At 56.9% G+C, this 14730-nt stretch overlaps 1 protein-coding gene across 1 annotated transcript; it reads right to left on the bottom strand.

The window, feature by feature from the left end:
• Positions 1-13065, bottom strand: RHOG (ras homolog family member G). Its single transcript, XM_083361571.1, has 2 exons — positions 12965-13065; positions 1-2716 (listed from the first exon to the last, which is right to left on the bottom strand). The coding sequence occupies exon 2, from the start codon at positions 2672-2674 to the stop codon at positions 2099-2101; it is 576 nt and encodes a 191-aa protein (XP_083217697.1). The 5' UTR covers positions 2675-2716; positions 12965-13065; the 3' UTR covers positions 1-2098.
• Between the last annotated feature and the right edge of the window lie 1665 nt (positions 13066-14730).

Here is a 14730-nt window from a genome sequence, read left to right as displayed (position 1 = left end):
GGGAGGTTGCCATCTTTATTGGGTGTGTGTGTGTGTGTGACACAAAGACCCCTGTGAAGGGAAATCACCGCAGGGAACGACAGGTGAGCCCCCCCCTGGAGTCTTCCAGGCTAAAGGCCGGTGAGGCCGCTGCTCCCGAACGTGCTGGGCTGGACAGGAACAGGAGGCGGCATCAGTTGGGCAGAGGGGTCTTCGGGCAGCGAGACCCCCGTAGCTCTTTCTGGTTAAGAAAACTCCTGGGGGTGGGGGGTGCGAGCCACAACGTCTGAAAGTATACCTGAGCATGGAGAATCCTGAGAATCCTAACTTGCAAGCCATTCCAGCAAGTTTCTAGTCCCCATGAAGGTGCAGCCCAGCCGACCGATGGCTGGGCCTCTCCAGAGGTGGCCCGGAAGGCCGAGAAAGGCTGTGTTTGAACTGAGGGGGTGGGAACAGTCTGGATTTTTTTTGGGGGGGGGGTGTCTTCTGCCATTTTCTTTTTTTCACTCGACACGAAGCGTGTGCAGAACCCGGCCGTCTTGGGTGGCAGGAGAGGGAGAGTCTCTCTCTTGACGTGCTCAGGAGATGCCCCTTTGCCTCTGACCGAGGAGGAGGCCGCAGGAGAAAAGAGCCAGGCTGCAAACCACCCAGTGGAGGAGGGCCACGGGAGTGGGAAGCCCACGGAGCGTCTTCGCAAAAAGAAGACGGCGGAAGCGCAGAGCGGCCGGCCCTGGAAACGGAGCGTTTCCTTTGTAAACAGGATGTGGAGCTGGAGGAGGCGGCAAAGGGGGCACCTCGGCTGGCAGCTTCCAAAACTCTGCCACGTTTGTATTCTGCAAGGCGCTCCTGGCCGGCCTCAGCAGCCCCAGGGACTGTCGGGCCGGGCGGCGCTGAGTGCGAGGGATCGAAGCGGGCCCCCGCCTCACCCTCGTTCTGGGGTGGATTTTCCGCCAAGCGGTTTCTCCAGACAGCTGCCCGAGCGAGGGAGCGCTTCGCTTGGCACCTCCGCCTGGGAGGAGCAGGGAAAGGAGGCCTAGCGGAGAAGAAATAGGAAAAAAAATCTTTCTTGGTCTACCGAGGTTCCCCGCCATCCGGGTCTCGGTCGTCCCAAAGGTGCCCTTTCCAAGGGGCAACTGCACCCCCTTGGTTTGTCCTAGAAGACGTTTCGCTTTGGTTCCGATGAAGCTCCCAGGAGGAGGAGGGGAACATCTTCAAGGAAAAACAAAGGAAGTCCAGTGGCCTCTTGAAAAAGCACCTTTGGGGGGCACCTTTTTTTGCGCCATCCATAAAACTGCATTTCAGGGGCCTTTGCGTAGTTGAGGGTACCGGCAGTTATGAGCACTTGCTTGGCGGCCGTAGTTACAACAGCACTGAAAAAAGTGACTTACGACCAGTCCTTGCCCTTACGACCACTGCAGCATCCCCACAGCCACTTGGCAACTGGCCTGCAAGTACGACTTTTGCAGTGTCCCGCGGTCATGTAACCGCCATTGGTGACCTCCCCAGCCGGCTTCTGACAAGCGGCGTCAATGGGGGATGCCTGATTCGCTTAACGACTGCCTGATTCGCTTAACAACGGCAGCGGATTCCCTTAACGGTGGGGCCGTGGTGGGGCAGGGGTCAGCGCGCAGCACCGCCGGCCAACTCTGCCTTCCACAGCCATCCTTCCGAGGTTGGCCAAATGAGGACCCCGATCGTTGGGTCTCCTCTTGAGAAGGGGGCTGGACTAGAAGACCTCCCGGGTCCCTTCCAACCCTGTTATTTGGTTTGTTAAATAACGCTGGCTCTGCAAACTGCCCAGAGAGGGCTTTGAAGCCCTGATGGGGCGGTAGGTAAGTCTAAGTGCTATTGCTGTTGCTTAGCAACCGTGGCAAAAAGGGTCGAAAAATCAGGTGTGGCTCATTTAGCAACCTCATTTCTTAGCAACGGAAAGTGGTCGCAAGTCGAGGACTAGACCTCCTGGCCTCAGTTCCCCCTGCGGGTGGGGGGGGGGAAGGCTGCAGGTCCGAGTGGGCCCTTGAGCCTTGCTAGGGAGCAGAGTTTGGGGAGGAGCGAGTGGGAAGCGAGAGGGCGCCTGGGCATAAGCAGAGGACGAGGGCCTCCTCTCTCCGGGCCTCCCTCAGAGCAGCAGGCAGGGCTTTTTGGGCTTGGGCGGGGCCGGGTTGAGCACCGCCCGGACGGCTTCGGTGAAGACCTCCTTGATGCCCTCCTGGTTGAGGGCCGAGCACTCCAGGTACTTGACGGCGTGGATCTGCCTGGCCAGGGCGGCGCCCTGCTGGGGGGTGACGGGCACCTGGCTCTGCTCCTTCAGCTTCTTCAGGCTCTCGGGGTTGTTGCGGAGGTCCTTCTTGGTGCCCACCAGCAGGATGGGCACGTCGGGGCAGTGGTGGCAGACCTCCGGGTACCACTTGTGCTTGACGTTCTCGTAGGAGGGCGGGCTGGCGATGGAGAAGCAGATGATGAAGACGTTGGTCTGGGGGTAGGAAAGTGTCCGGAGGCGGTCGTACTCCTCCTGGCCGGCCGTGTCCCACAGGTTGAGGTTGATCGTCCGGCCGTCCACTGTGTTCTGCGCGCTGTAGTTGTCGAAGACGGTGGGGATGTACTCGTTGGGGAAGGCGTTGGTGGTGTAGCAGATCAGCAGGCAGGTCTTGCCCACCGCCCCGTCGCCCACCACCACGCACTTGATGCTCTGCATCTCGGCCGCTCGCCCGGGACTCTGCGGGCTCCTCTCAGCAACCTGCGGGAAACCCAAGAAACGGGAAACGCTGGGAGGAGGAGGGCCTGCGCGTACGCACAGGTAGTCCTCAAGTTACAGCCACCCACTCAGGGACCATTCAGAGTTACAACAGCACTGAACAAAGAGAGGTAGGACCATTTTTCACACGGCCGTCGCAGCATCCCCGGGGTCACGTGATCAAAATCCAGAGGCTTGGCAACTGGCATGTACTTACGACGGTTGCGGTGTCCCGGGGTCACCTGATCCCCTTTTGCGACTCTCTGACAAGCAGAGTCAATGGGGGGAAGCCGGATTCACTTAGCGACCGTGTTGCTAATAAGTGCAGTGATTCCCTTAACAACTGCGGCGAGAGATGTCGTTAAAAAGGGGCGAAACTCACTTCATCGTAAATTTTGGGCTCAATTATAGGTCGTATGTTGAGGACTGTCTGCATGTGTGTGAGAGACCCAATCGGCCCCTCCCGCCTCCAAGACAGAAGAAGCTCAAGAGCGCTAGGCCCACAGCTGCCCATCCACCTGTCACACAGGGGCCCGTCTGGGTTCCTCCATTTTGATAGATCGTCCCGTTCTAATATTTTACAAGCTGGATGGGCTGCTTTAAAAAGATGCCCCCCTCCCAGCTGATGGTGGTCCACTCCGAAAGGGGCGCATGATTCACTTCCTGCCCTGTGTTCAAGGGGTGGCCGCAAATTGCTAGCAAGACCGGCAATTGCTTCAGACCAGGAGTGTCCAACCTTGCCAACTTTAGCTGGCTGGGGGATTCTGGGAGTTGAAGTCCACAAGTCTTAAAGTTGCTGAGTTGGGAGACCCCTGGCCTAAAGAGCCAAGCTGGTCCCTGAACTACGCTGGCTGGGGGATTCTGGGAGTCTTAAAAGTTGCCAAGGTTGGACAAACTGGCTTTAGAGTGAGACGGCCGGTCAGTTCTCACTCAGCCTGTCCAGTCCAGCTTGAAAGCAGCTCTCCTGGATTTCGGACAGCGGCCTGATCCAGTTTTCCCTGGCGAGCCCACCTTTCGTCATCTTTTTCTTTCTCTGTGAACTGTCGTGGCACACCCCTGGGTGGGCGATGTGAAATCAATTGGTAAGCGTTTCCAGGAGCGGGCCATTTGTGTGAGTTGACCGTCTCACGGTAAATTGACAGTTAAAGTGTAAGGCTCTAACAAGGCTTGTGGCAGACGGCTGCCCTGGTGAAAAACAAAACAGTTTGCACTTTAGCTGTTCTTGCACGAATTGGTGAGCTTTCAAGATGCCACAGGACTTGTGGGAACTGATTTATGTCTCTGAAAATGTTGTGGCTGCTAGTTCTCAAGTTTGAATGACCATGAGTCATAAAAGAGCAGAGGTTGCCTACTTCTGGACTAGATGAAAGGAAATAGGGAAGGGAAGGGGTCAGCCAAGAAACCAAATCAAATGAAGCCAAGCCAGAGTTCTCCTTTGAGCACCGGTGACCAAGCTCAAATTATCCTACTTCATACACGTGATGTGAAGACCCAGCTCTCTAGAGAAGCCTCTGAGGCTGAGGAAGGTGGAAGGGAGGAGAGGGGGAGGGGGGGGAGGAGGAGGACAACCAGCATAAGATGGCTGGACTTAGCCACAATAGCGATTGCGGCACCATTGGAAGACTTGACGGAGCAGAATTCACAGAATTTTATAGAATAACAGAGATGGAAGGGACCTTGGAGGTCTCCTAGTCCAACCCTCTCCTCAAGCAGGAGACCCTACATCATTCCAGACAAAGAGCTGTCCAGTCTCTTCCCGAAGACCTCCAGTGATGGAGCACCCAGAACTTCTGGAGGCAGGCTGTTCCACTGGTTAATTGTCTCCCCTGTCAGGATAGTTCTAGGCTGGTTCTCAATCCGTTTCCATCCGTTGCTTCTTGTCCTGCCTTGGGGGGCTTTGGAGAACGGGTGGACACACACACCCTCTTATTTGGGGCAGCCCCTTAGACATCGGAAGGCTGCTATCATGTCACCCTTACTCCTCCTGGGTTGACTTCAGCCTTACTTCTAGGGAGAAGATTCATTGGGGCTTTGCTTTCCTGAACAGGGACCCTCCTTCCTGCCCCCCACTTGCACCTGCTTCCCATAAGCCCAGAAGGGGTCCATGGGCTGCTCTGGGCTTGCAGATCCCCTTTCCCATTTATTCTGCTCCTCAGTCTCCTGAACAAGGTGGGGCTGTTGGGGGTCACAGCAGGCCGCAAAGTGCGGGCCTGGTGGACAAATGGCCTGGAGGGGCTGGGAAGTGTCTCAAGGCTATTTCATTCCTTCCTTCCCTCGTTCATTCCTTCGTCCGTCCGTCCATTCATTCATCCATTCACCTGCATTCCAGACTTCTTTTCATACTAGAGAATCAGCAGGAGCCCCAGTTTTCAACAAATAAAGGTAATCCTCGATTTACAAGCTTTCATTTGGTGATTGTTTGAAGTTACAAATGTGACTTATGACCGTTTTTCACACTTATGACCGTCACAGCAATCCCCACAGATCAAAATTCGGACGATGGGCAACCAGTTCAGATCTGTGACGGTCGTGGTGTCCCAGGTGGGGGGCGCATGGGATCCCTTTTTGTGACATTCCAACAAGTCAACGGGGGAAGCCAGATTCACTTAACAACTAGGTTACTAATTTATGCACTGCAGTGATTCACTTAACAACGGTGGCGAGAAAGGTCATAAAATGGGGTGGAACACACTGAACCAGAGTCTTGCTTACCAGGGGACTCAATTTTGGGCTCAACTTTTCTCGTAGGTCGAGTACTGCCTGTCTATTTCATTAAAAGGCCAAAGCTTTCGGGAGACGCAGCGTCTCATGGAGGAAGACGCCATTCACAAAGCTTCTGCTTTCTGTTCGTTGGGAAAGTCGGAAAAGTCCCATTTTTAACCTCTGGCCCTTTGGGCCCCAAGGAGGAAGGGAGGACGCCCCAAATTGCTCTGCCCACCTCCTTGCCACCTCCCGTCGCTGCTGCAGAGGAAGGGACCCCGGGCGGGCGTGGTGAGCCTCGCCGGGAGAGAAGCGGAAGCGAGGAGCGGTTTGCAGAAATCTAAACAGGAAGCCGGGCAAGCAGGAGCAGCCAAGGACCGCTTGGTGCCCCAGGCAGGAAATCAAAATGGAAGCCCCCCCCATCACCAGGGTTCTGGGGAGCCCTCCTTGAAGCTCTCTGGCCCTGGGTCCCCTTTCTCAGTGGTGGGAAATGCAAGGTGTTACACCTAGGCAAAAAAACCTGAATGCACAGGTATAGAGTAAGGGGCTCAAGAGCAGCAACTGCGAGAGGGATCTCGGCGTCCTAGTGGACGGTCACTTAAGTGTGAGCCAGCCGTGTGCTGCAGCTGCCAAAAAAGCCAACCCAGTGCTAGGCTGCATCAGCAGAGGGATAGAATCAAGATCGCCTGAAGTGTTAATAGCACTTTACAAGGCCTTGATAAGGCCATACGTGGAATACTGCATCCAGTTTTGGTCACCACGATGTAAAAAACATGCTGAGACTCTAGAAAGAATCCAGAGAAGAGCAACAAAGACGATTAGGGGACTGGAGGCTAAAACATATGAGGAATGGCTGCTGGAATTGGGGATGTCAAGATCTGGAGTAGGCAACCTCGGCTCTTTTGTGACTCGTGGACTTCAACTCCCAGAATTCCTGAGGCAGCCACGCTGAGGGGAAAAGGAGAGGTTTCCAAACTGAGCCATGCTGGCTGAGGAATTCTGGGAGTTGAAGTCCATGAGTCATGAAGGGGCCATAGATCCCCCATGCTGGCTCAGGAATTCTGGGAGTTGAAGTCCACGAGTCATGAAGGGGCCATAGTTTCCCCATGCTGGCTCAGGAATTGTGGGAGTTGAAGTCCACGAGTCATGAAGGGGCCATAGTTCCCCCATGCTGGCTCAGGAATTCTGGGAGTTGAAGTCCACGAGTCATGAAGGGGCCATAGTTTCCCCATGCTGGCTCAGGAATTGTGGGAGTTGAAGTCCACGAGTCATGAAGGGGCCATAGTTCCCCCATGCTGGCTCAGGAATTCTGGGAGTTGAAGTCCACGAGTCATGAAGGGGCCATAGTTTCCCCATGCTGGCTGAGGAATTGTGGGAGTTGAAGTCCACGAGTCATGAAGGGGCCATAGTTTCCCCATGCTGGCTGAGGAATTGTGGGAGTTGAAGTCCACGAGTCATGAAGGGGCTACAGTTCCCCCATGCTGGCTCAGGAATTCTGGGAGTTGAAGTCCACGAGTCATGAAGGGGCCATAGTTCCCCCATGCTGGCTGAGGAATCCTGGGAGTTGAAGTCCACGAGTCATGAAGGGGCCATAGATCCCCCATGCCGGCCCAGGAATTCTGGGAGTTGAAGTCCACGAGTCATGAAGGGGCCATAGTTCCACCATGGTGGCTCAGGAATTCTGGGAGTTGAAGTCCACGAGTCATGAAGGGGCCAAAGTTCCCTCATGTTGGCTCAGGAATTCTGGGAGTTGAAGTCCACCAGTCATAAAAGAGCCAAGGTTACCAACCCCTGGTCTAGTCTAATGAAGAGAAGGGCGAGGGGTGACATGATGGCAGTATTAGAGGGGCTGCCCCACAGAAGAAGTGTGGGTGTCAACCTATTCTCCAAAGCGCCTGAAGAAGGCAGGAGAAGAAACAACGGATGGAAACTTAGGACAGGATCCTGCAACTATCATAAATACGCACGAGTTGCCAAGTGTCCAAACTTTGGTCACGTGACCACGGGGATGCTGTAACGGTCGTCAGCGTGAAAAACAGTCCTTTTTCCAGTGACGCCGTAACTCTGAACGGTCGCTAAACAAACGGTTTTAAGTCAAGAGCGATTTGCACCCGGCTACGGCAATTGTTTAATTCTCTTTTAATTTTTGTATTTTCTATTTATATATGCCCTGTTCACCGCCCTGAGTCCTTCAGGAGAAGGGCGGTATACAAATTTAATAAAATACAAAATACAAATACAAAGGGCTCAAGGGCAGCTGGACTGAGGCAGCGTCTTGAGTTTCGCCCATCGGCCCAAAAAATTGTTTTCGATGCTCTGCTGACTCATCCTCCGTTTGAACGTGACGTCCTCCCAGTGACTCAAGTGTCCCCAGATGCCAGGGGAGGGGAGAGGAGGGCAGATCTGCCTGTTGCCTGCCAGCAGCCCATCCCTGGCAGATGCCAGTTCCAGGGTGGGCCCTGGAGCAGCCCCCTTCCCCATTAGGGCCAGAACAGGCCCTTCCTTTCCCCCAAGCCTCCAGGACTGGCCAGCCCCTCGCGGCCAGCGTCCCACCAGCACTTCCCCTTCCTGTGCAGGAAACTCGTGACTCCTGGCTTCTTCCCGGGCTGTGCAGCCCGGAGGCTCTTTTGCAATGCACGTGCAGGACCCTCTCCTTCCCCCCCCCCTTGCCCCCCGCAGGAGGCCCTGCCCAAGTCTGCTTCCGGAGTGGCTCAGGGTCTCTTGCCCAACTTCACCACCATCACCAGCTTCTCTGAATGCCTGTGAGAAACGAGGCCGAAGCAGCCAGGCCAGGCCGCTTCCAACGTCTGGCAGAAGCGGTGCAAGCTTTGGGGTCCCACAGAGCTCCTGCAGCATCCTTGGCAGGAATGCATTATGGCTCAGGAGTGAACTGTGGGGACCTTGGTGCCCTGTGGGAGCTCCTTTTCTTGCAGGCCTTTCCCCGCCCAACTAGGTAACCTCATCAGTGCTAGGAGGGAGGGAGGGAGGGTTGCGGATAGGAGGAGGAGGACTGTGGGGTCCTTGGTGCCCTCGGAGGTTGGTTGTTTTCTTGTAGACGTTTCATGACCCATCTAGGTAACATCACCAGTGCTGGAAGGGAGAGGGGTTTGGTTTCTCCCTTTTAGCCCTGATGATGTTACCTAGTTGGGTCATGAAACGTCTGCATGAAAACAACCAAGCTCAGAGATCAACAAGGCAAAAATTCCTTGGCCTTTGATGAGCTCTGAAGGGCTGGCACAGCCTGACCAGGCTGAAGGTGGAGGCTTTCGGAGACGCTAGACAGCCATGCTAGTGGACAAACTCATCTGTGGAGTGGTGGGCTGGACTAGATGACCTCAGGCAACCAGTGGCAGAAGGCCTGTTGTGGGGGAGAGTTTTTATAAAGGAGGTTCCCAGATGAAACCCTGAGAAAGCGCCGCAATTTTCTGGGATCCCCCGCTGTCTTTAGGGCGGTTCCTCCTCTGCCCCCCCCTCTTATGCAAAGGCTGCAGCTGTGTGCAAATGCGATGCAAAGGGGGCTGGGCACACAAATGCCTTTGTCCTCCCTTGCTAGGAACGTGAGTCACCAGGATCTGTTCGACATGGCGCAAGCCCCACGGCCCCTTGGCTCTTTCCACACCTCTGGGGCCATGCAAATAGGGTGGCCTGACTGCTTCCCCTTGGGACGCGGCCCTCCCAGAGGGGCAGAGGCCGGCCCTTCCCTGCGCTGGTTGGTGGCTTCTGGGTTCCCAACTCAGCCTAGCACTAATGAAGTTCCCTAGCTGGGTCACGAAACGTCTGCAAGCTCAGGGACCACCAGGAACCCTACAGTCCTTCCTCCTCCTCCTCCTCCTCCTCCTCCTCCTCCTCACCCCTTCTAGCGCTGATGACGTTCCCTAGCTGGGCCACGAAACATCTGCAAGACAACTGCAGCCAGACATGTAAAGACTGTTTTGTTCCCATCAGGGCAGCCCTGGGGGGTGCCTCGATGCACTGGGTATCCCCCCCCCACCGTTCAGGATGGCAAAACAAAGCCCCTCCTTCCCTCCCCAGGAGGACAATGCCCCCTAAGATATAACCCAGGATATACAAGCCACCGTGGACACAGCATGGAACTCATCGGGCCCATTGGGGGGGGAGGATCGGGGGGAACGTGTTTGGGGCCAGCTGTTCCCCCACAGGTTGCTGCAATCCCAAGTCTGAAATTCACAACCAGCCTTCGCTCTCCTTCCCGGTTTAGCTGGAGGCAGGATGAGCCCATTTGAGGTTGGGGTAACACGGGTGTTGGGTTCAAGAGACGGGACGGAAGGAGGCTCCTGTCGCCTGGGGCCTTCCCCAGACGGAGGAGGAGGAGGAGGACACAGAGAAGGTCACCTCATCCTGGGCTGCTGCTGGATGGATAATGACATCAGCTCTTTTTATGGTTGCTGCTATCACTGACCTAAAATGCGGCTATTTTGCTTGATATCGATCTGTTTTAGGGGACCTTTAAAAACGCATCTGAGCTGGGAATTGGTGAAGGACGGACACGAGGCGATGGGTGCAGGGAAGGCGGCTGGCCAGTCACGACCAATGTTCCCGGTGAAGAGATACAGGGAGTCCTCCATCTGCAATAGTTCATTTACTGACCGTTCCACGGCACTGGAAAAAGTGACTTATGGCCATTTGTCACACGACCGTTGCAGGATCCTGAGGGTCACATGATCAAAATCCAGGCGCTTGGCGACTGACTCACATTTATGACGGTTGCAGAGTCCTAGGGTCACGTGATCCCCTTTTGCGACCTTCTGACAAGCAGAGTCGATGGGAAAGGCAGATTCATTTAACAACCGAGCGACTGATTTAACAACTGCAGTGATTCACTTAACAACTGTGGCAAGAAAGGTCGTAAAACGGGGCAAAACTCACTTAACAACAACAATTTTGGGTTCAATTGTGGTCGTGCGTCGAGGACTACTCAGGCTTGGATGAAGGACCTGCATTTGGAGAAGATTTATTCCCCAATTGCACGTTCTTCAGCCAAGGCGGGGTATCTATAGAAGGGAATCTTTGTCGATCGGGATTAAACTGGGGGGCTCCTGGGGGCTCCCTGAGCTGGGCGGTTTCCTTGCAGACGTTTCATGACCCAACTAGGAAACATCATTAGCGCTAATAATGATGATGGTAGCACTGCTGATGTTCCCTAGTTGGGTCATGAAATGTCTGCAAGGAAACCGCCCAGCTCAGAGAGCACGAAGGACCCCACAGTCTTTCTTTCTTTCTTTCTTTCTTTCTTTCTTTCTTTCTTTCTTTCTTTCTTTCTTTCTTTCTTTCTTTCTTTCTTCTCTCTCTCTCTCTTTCTTTCCTTTCCTTTCCTTCCTTCCTTCCCTCCTCCTCCTCCCCCCTTCTAGCACTGATCTTGTTACCTAGTTGGGTCATGAAACGTCTGCAAGGAAACCACGCAGCTCAGAGAGCGCCAAGGACCCCACAGTCCTCCTCCTCCCTTCTAGCACTGACGAAGTTACCTAGATGGGTCACGAAACGTCTGCAAGGAAACCATCCAGCTTTGGGTATCTCTTCACCAGGAGCATATCCAGGATAAAGATGGCTCCCAGCCTGGGGCCTCCATTTCCTCTCCACAGTCCTGAGGTGGCAGAGCCCCTGTTCCACCACCAGAAAAAAAGGATGCCCAAGCCCATAATGCACTGACAGCACCATCCAAGAGGGAGCCATTTTCCCAAGCTGGGAAGGCCTGGAATCGTGGCTGGAGAGCCTTCGCAGGCATGGTGAGGTAACCAAGGCTAGCAGGTAACCGGGTTTTGCAACTCACTGGTCTGTTACCCCCTCCCCCACACAAACCTTTGACCCCTGGCCTTACGACCCTTCTGGACAAGGGAATGTTGCTGGCTGACTGGGCCGAGATGGGCTGGATATGGCAAGTGGGGAGGGGGGCAGAAAAGAGGGGGGCCAGCAGTTACCCGAGACGAGGGGGGGCATCTCTTTTGCATCTCTGTGGTGCCGCCCCACATCCCAGGCACTGGGGCAACTGTACAGCGATGCAATCGATGGGGTCATTTATGTCGTGCGCCAATGATATCACCAGCTCCCCCCCCCAGCACAGGCTGGAGAGATACTCTCAGAAGGGACCCCCCCTTCTTTGTGGGACACTGCGAGGGGCCCCAGGATTCCGGTTCCTCCCTGGGCGAAACCACGAGCGTCTGTCTGTCTCCCAAGCAGGAGGCCTCCCGGGCAGACGTGGGTCTCTGCTATGGGGAAGTCCAGAAAAGGAACTCCCCAAAGCGGGGTGGAAAAAGCAAGTCAGCATTCTTGGCTTTGGGGGCGGAGGGGGTGTGACCCGAGGACATCTCGGTAAAAGGAAAGATTAACCACCATCTAGCCAGCATGGCTAAACAGGGAGCGAAACAGGCAACCTCCCAGGTTTCATGAGACGGTGCCCGTCGTCCTCCGTCTGCCCTCCTCCGCCAGTGAGCCAGGAAGAGCTGAAGGGCACCATCCACACTGGGAAATGGGGGGGGGGACCGATGTGTCCCCCCCCTCCCCAGAACACAATGATATGGAAGCAGAGAAGTGGGGGGGCACCTTTTTGTCTGAAATGGTCTAGGGTCTCCTGCAGGAGCAGGGGGTTGGACTAGAAGACCTCCAAGGTCCCTTCCGGCTCTGGTGTTCTATTATTCTGTAGGTTCTCCCCCTCCCCAATTCCTTCCAGCTGGGGAGGGGAGGGCTTCTCGGTCCCAAAGCCGCTCTGCTAAAGCAGCCCCCCCCAATCAGATCCCACATCATCTGAAGGTGGGCAGAGTTTGGGATTTGACAGTCCGAATTAAACTCCTGCTCCGGTTGCCTCCCTTTCGGAGGCAAACTGGCCCCCTCCGCTCAGAACCCCCCTTCCCGGCTTGGCCTCCCCCCTGCCCGAGAAAGGGGCTCCTCCACCTCGGGGCCCCCCCTCGGCTCCCCTTTGGCTCGGGGCCGCCGGGCTCGGCCGCGGAAGGGCGAGTCCGGGGGCGGAAAGATTCGGGTTTAACCGCGCCCGACAGAAAGACGGAGCGGCGCGTCTCCGCGGAGCCTCCCTGCGCCAGGCCAGTCTACCGCAAGCGAAGGGGGAGCGGGGGGGGGCTTTTTCTGCCCGGCTCATTGGCCGGGAGTCCGGGAGGGTCCGCTCGCAGCGGCGCCCCCTAAGCCCAGCTCGCCCCCCCGGCCGGCCAAGCCGCGATTGGGATTCAGCGCGGTTAGTTGGAGAGCGAAGGCGGCTCCATCCCGAAGCGCGGCCGGCCGACTCCCCTCCCCCCCCGGCGTCCCGCGAGAAGCAGCCCCCGCCGCCCTCCCCGGGGGCAGCCCCTCCCGCCAGCCACGCGGGGCTCCTGCGGGGCCGCTTCTCCCGGGAACCCCCTCGGGGCGCGGCGGAGGGAGGGGGAGACGGGCCCCCCGCCCCTCCCCGCCCCTCGGCGCCTGCCCGAGGCTAAGCGGAGCCCGCAGCCCGGAGCAGCCGGGCCAGGCGCGCGCAGCGGCTGGGCTGGCGGGGCCGGCGGGGGGTTTCGGCGAGGAGGGTCGCGGGCGGGCGGGGCGGGCGAGACCCACCTGGGCTCATGGCGCGCGGGCGGCGGCGGCGGCGGCTGCTCCGGGTCGGCGCGCGAGAGGAAGTGTGCGCGGCCGGAGGAAGTGCGCGAGCTGGAGCGCCCCGCCGACGGGGAAGTTTCCCGCCGCCACCGCCCGCGACGGGGCGGGGGGGCTCCCGGGCTTGGGGCGGGGCAGCGGCAAGCGGAGGACTCCTGCCGGCTTCTCTCCCCCCCCTTTTGGCTTTGGGGGTCCCGATTGTAAGCCCTCCCCCGTCCCCGGCCGTAGGGGGTTGCGTGTGTGCGCGCGTGTGTTTGTGTGTCTGGGTTACACCCATGAAAAGCAAGGAAATGAATACACGAAATAGAGGCAGGGGCTGTGAGGTCTGGGCCGGGGTCTCTGGAAGGAGGCGGGAGAGCGCCCCCCTCCCTCCGCCTGGACGGGAGGCGCCGCCCTGCTCCGCTCCGCCGCCGCGCCTGGCATCTCTTGAGGTCCCCGGGCGTTTCGGCCTGGGAAGGGCGGGGACAGCTCTGCGTCGCCGACGGGCTTGTCCGCCGCCCCGACTCCCGTTGCCAGACGGGCGGCTCTCTCCACTAGCGGGCGGGTTTGCCGGCACGAGGGCCAGGCCCGCGCGGGGAAGCCTCGGGGCCCCGAAGCCCTGATCCACCCTCCTCAAGGGAGGGGCCCGCCGAGCTGGTCTTTTGGACTCCCCCGCCCCACCTCCCTCCTCCTGCGGGGGCTTCGCCGCCTTTAGGGCTCTGCCCATGTGCGGGTCACCTACACGCAGCCCCCCCCAAAAACACCAGCTCCTTGTGCCGCAGCGCACCTCCGGGAGGGCCCTGCTATTTCGGGGCGAGGGAGAGCCAGGGCCGCAAAGCCGGAACAAAGGGGCCCCTTCCCCAAGACAGCCAACCTGTGGACAGAAGGGAGGGGTTGGGGCAGAGAGGCCCATAAAGACCACTCCCAGCCTGACCCCCTTCGAAGCCCCACATCACGTAGGGCCAGGCTACCTGCAGGACTGCTCCCCCCCCCAGGACCTGTATCTGACCTAGCAGGTCAGAGAGGGTGGGCACACTCCTAGTCCCTTCCCCCAAATATTGCCATCTGATACGAGCTGGGAAGGTGCCTTTTCCATGGAAGCCCCTGCCCCATAGACCCTCCCCCCCCCAAGTCCAGCCTCCACCCTTTGGCCTCCTCCATTATGGCCTTACAGACCTGGGTTTCCCCCCAAGGAGAAGATTAGAGGATGGCACCTTAGTACTGATGGGTCCCAGGTATTTCTTGGTTTTAACGTTTTATGTTTTAACTGGTTGCGTTTTACAGTTTTTACAACCATTTTATGTGTCTTTTAATCTTTGCTTGGGAGCGGCCCAGAGTTGGCTGAAAGATGGGCGGCTACATAAAGGTTGTAAAAACAAAAAGATGTTCAAGGCACCAGAAGGCAGGACAAGGAAAAATGGAAACTAATCATGGAGAGAAGCAACCTGGATTTAAGGAGAAATTTCCTAACATGAGAACAATTAAAAGTGGAACAGTTTGCCTTCAGAAATTGTGGATTCTCCAACACCGGAGTTTTTAAAGAGGAGATTGGGCAATCATTTGTCCAGAATGGTAAAGTGTCTCCTGCTGTAGCAGGGGGTTGGACTAGAAGACCTCCGAGGTCCCTTCCAACTACGTTATAAAGGAAGGAAGGAAGGAAGGATTTCTGTTGTTGCGGGAGGCAAGTGTTGAAGCTAAGTGCATCACTGGCCATTTACAGGTAGTCCTCAATTTATGAGCCCAAAATTTAT

The sequence above is a fragment of the Vipera ursinii genome (genome assembly GCF_947247035.1).
Source record: "Vipera ursinii genome assembly, chromosome: 4".
Classification (NCBI taxonomy): Eukaryota; Metazoa; Chordata; class Lepidosauria; order Squamata; family Viperidae; genus Vipera; species Vipera ursinii.
Note: the sequence above shows the minus strand (reverse complement) of the source record. Positions and strands in the feature narration are given on the sequence as shown.

Excerpts from the sequence above, each read along its gene's own strand:
- RHOG (XM_083361571.1), bottom strand. The coding sequence starts at position 2,674 with ATGCAGAGCATCAAGTGCGTGGTGGTGGGCGACGGGGCGGTGGGCAAG.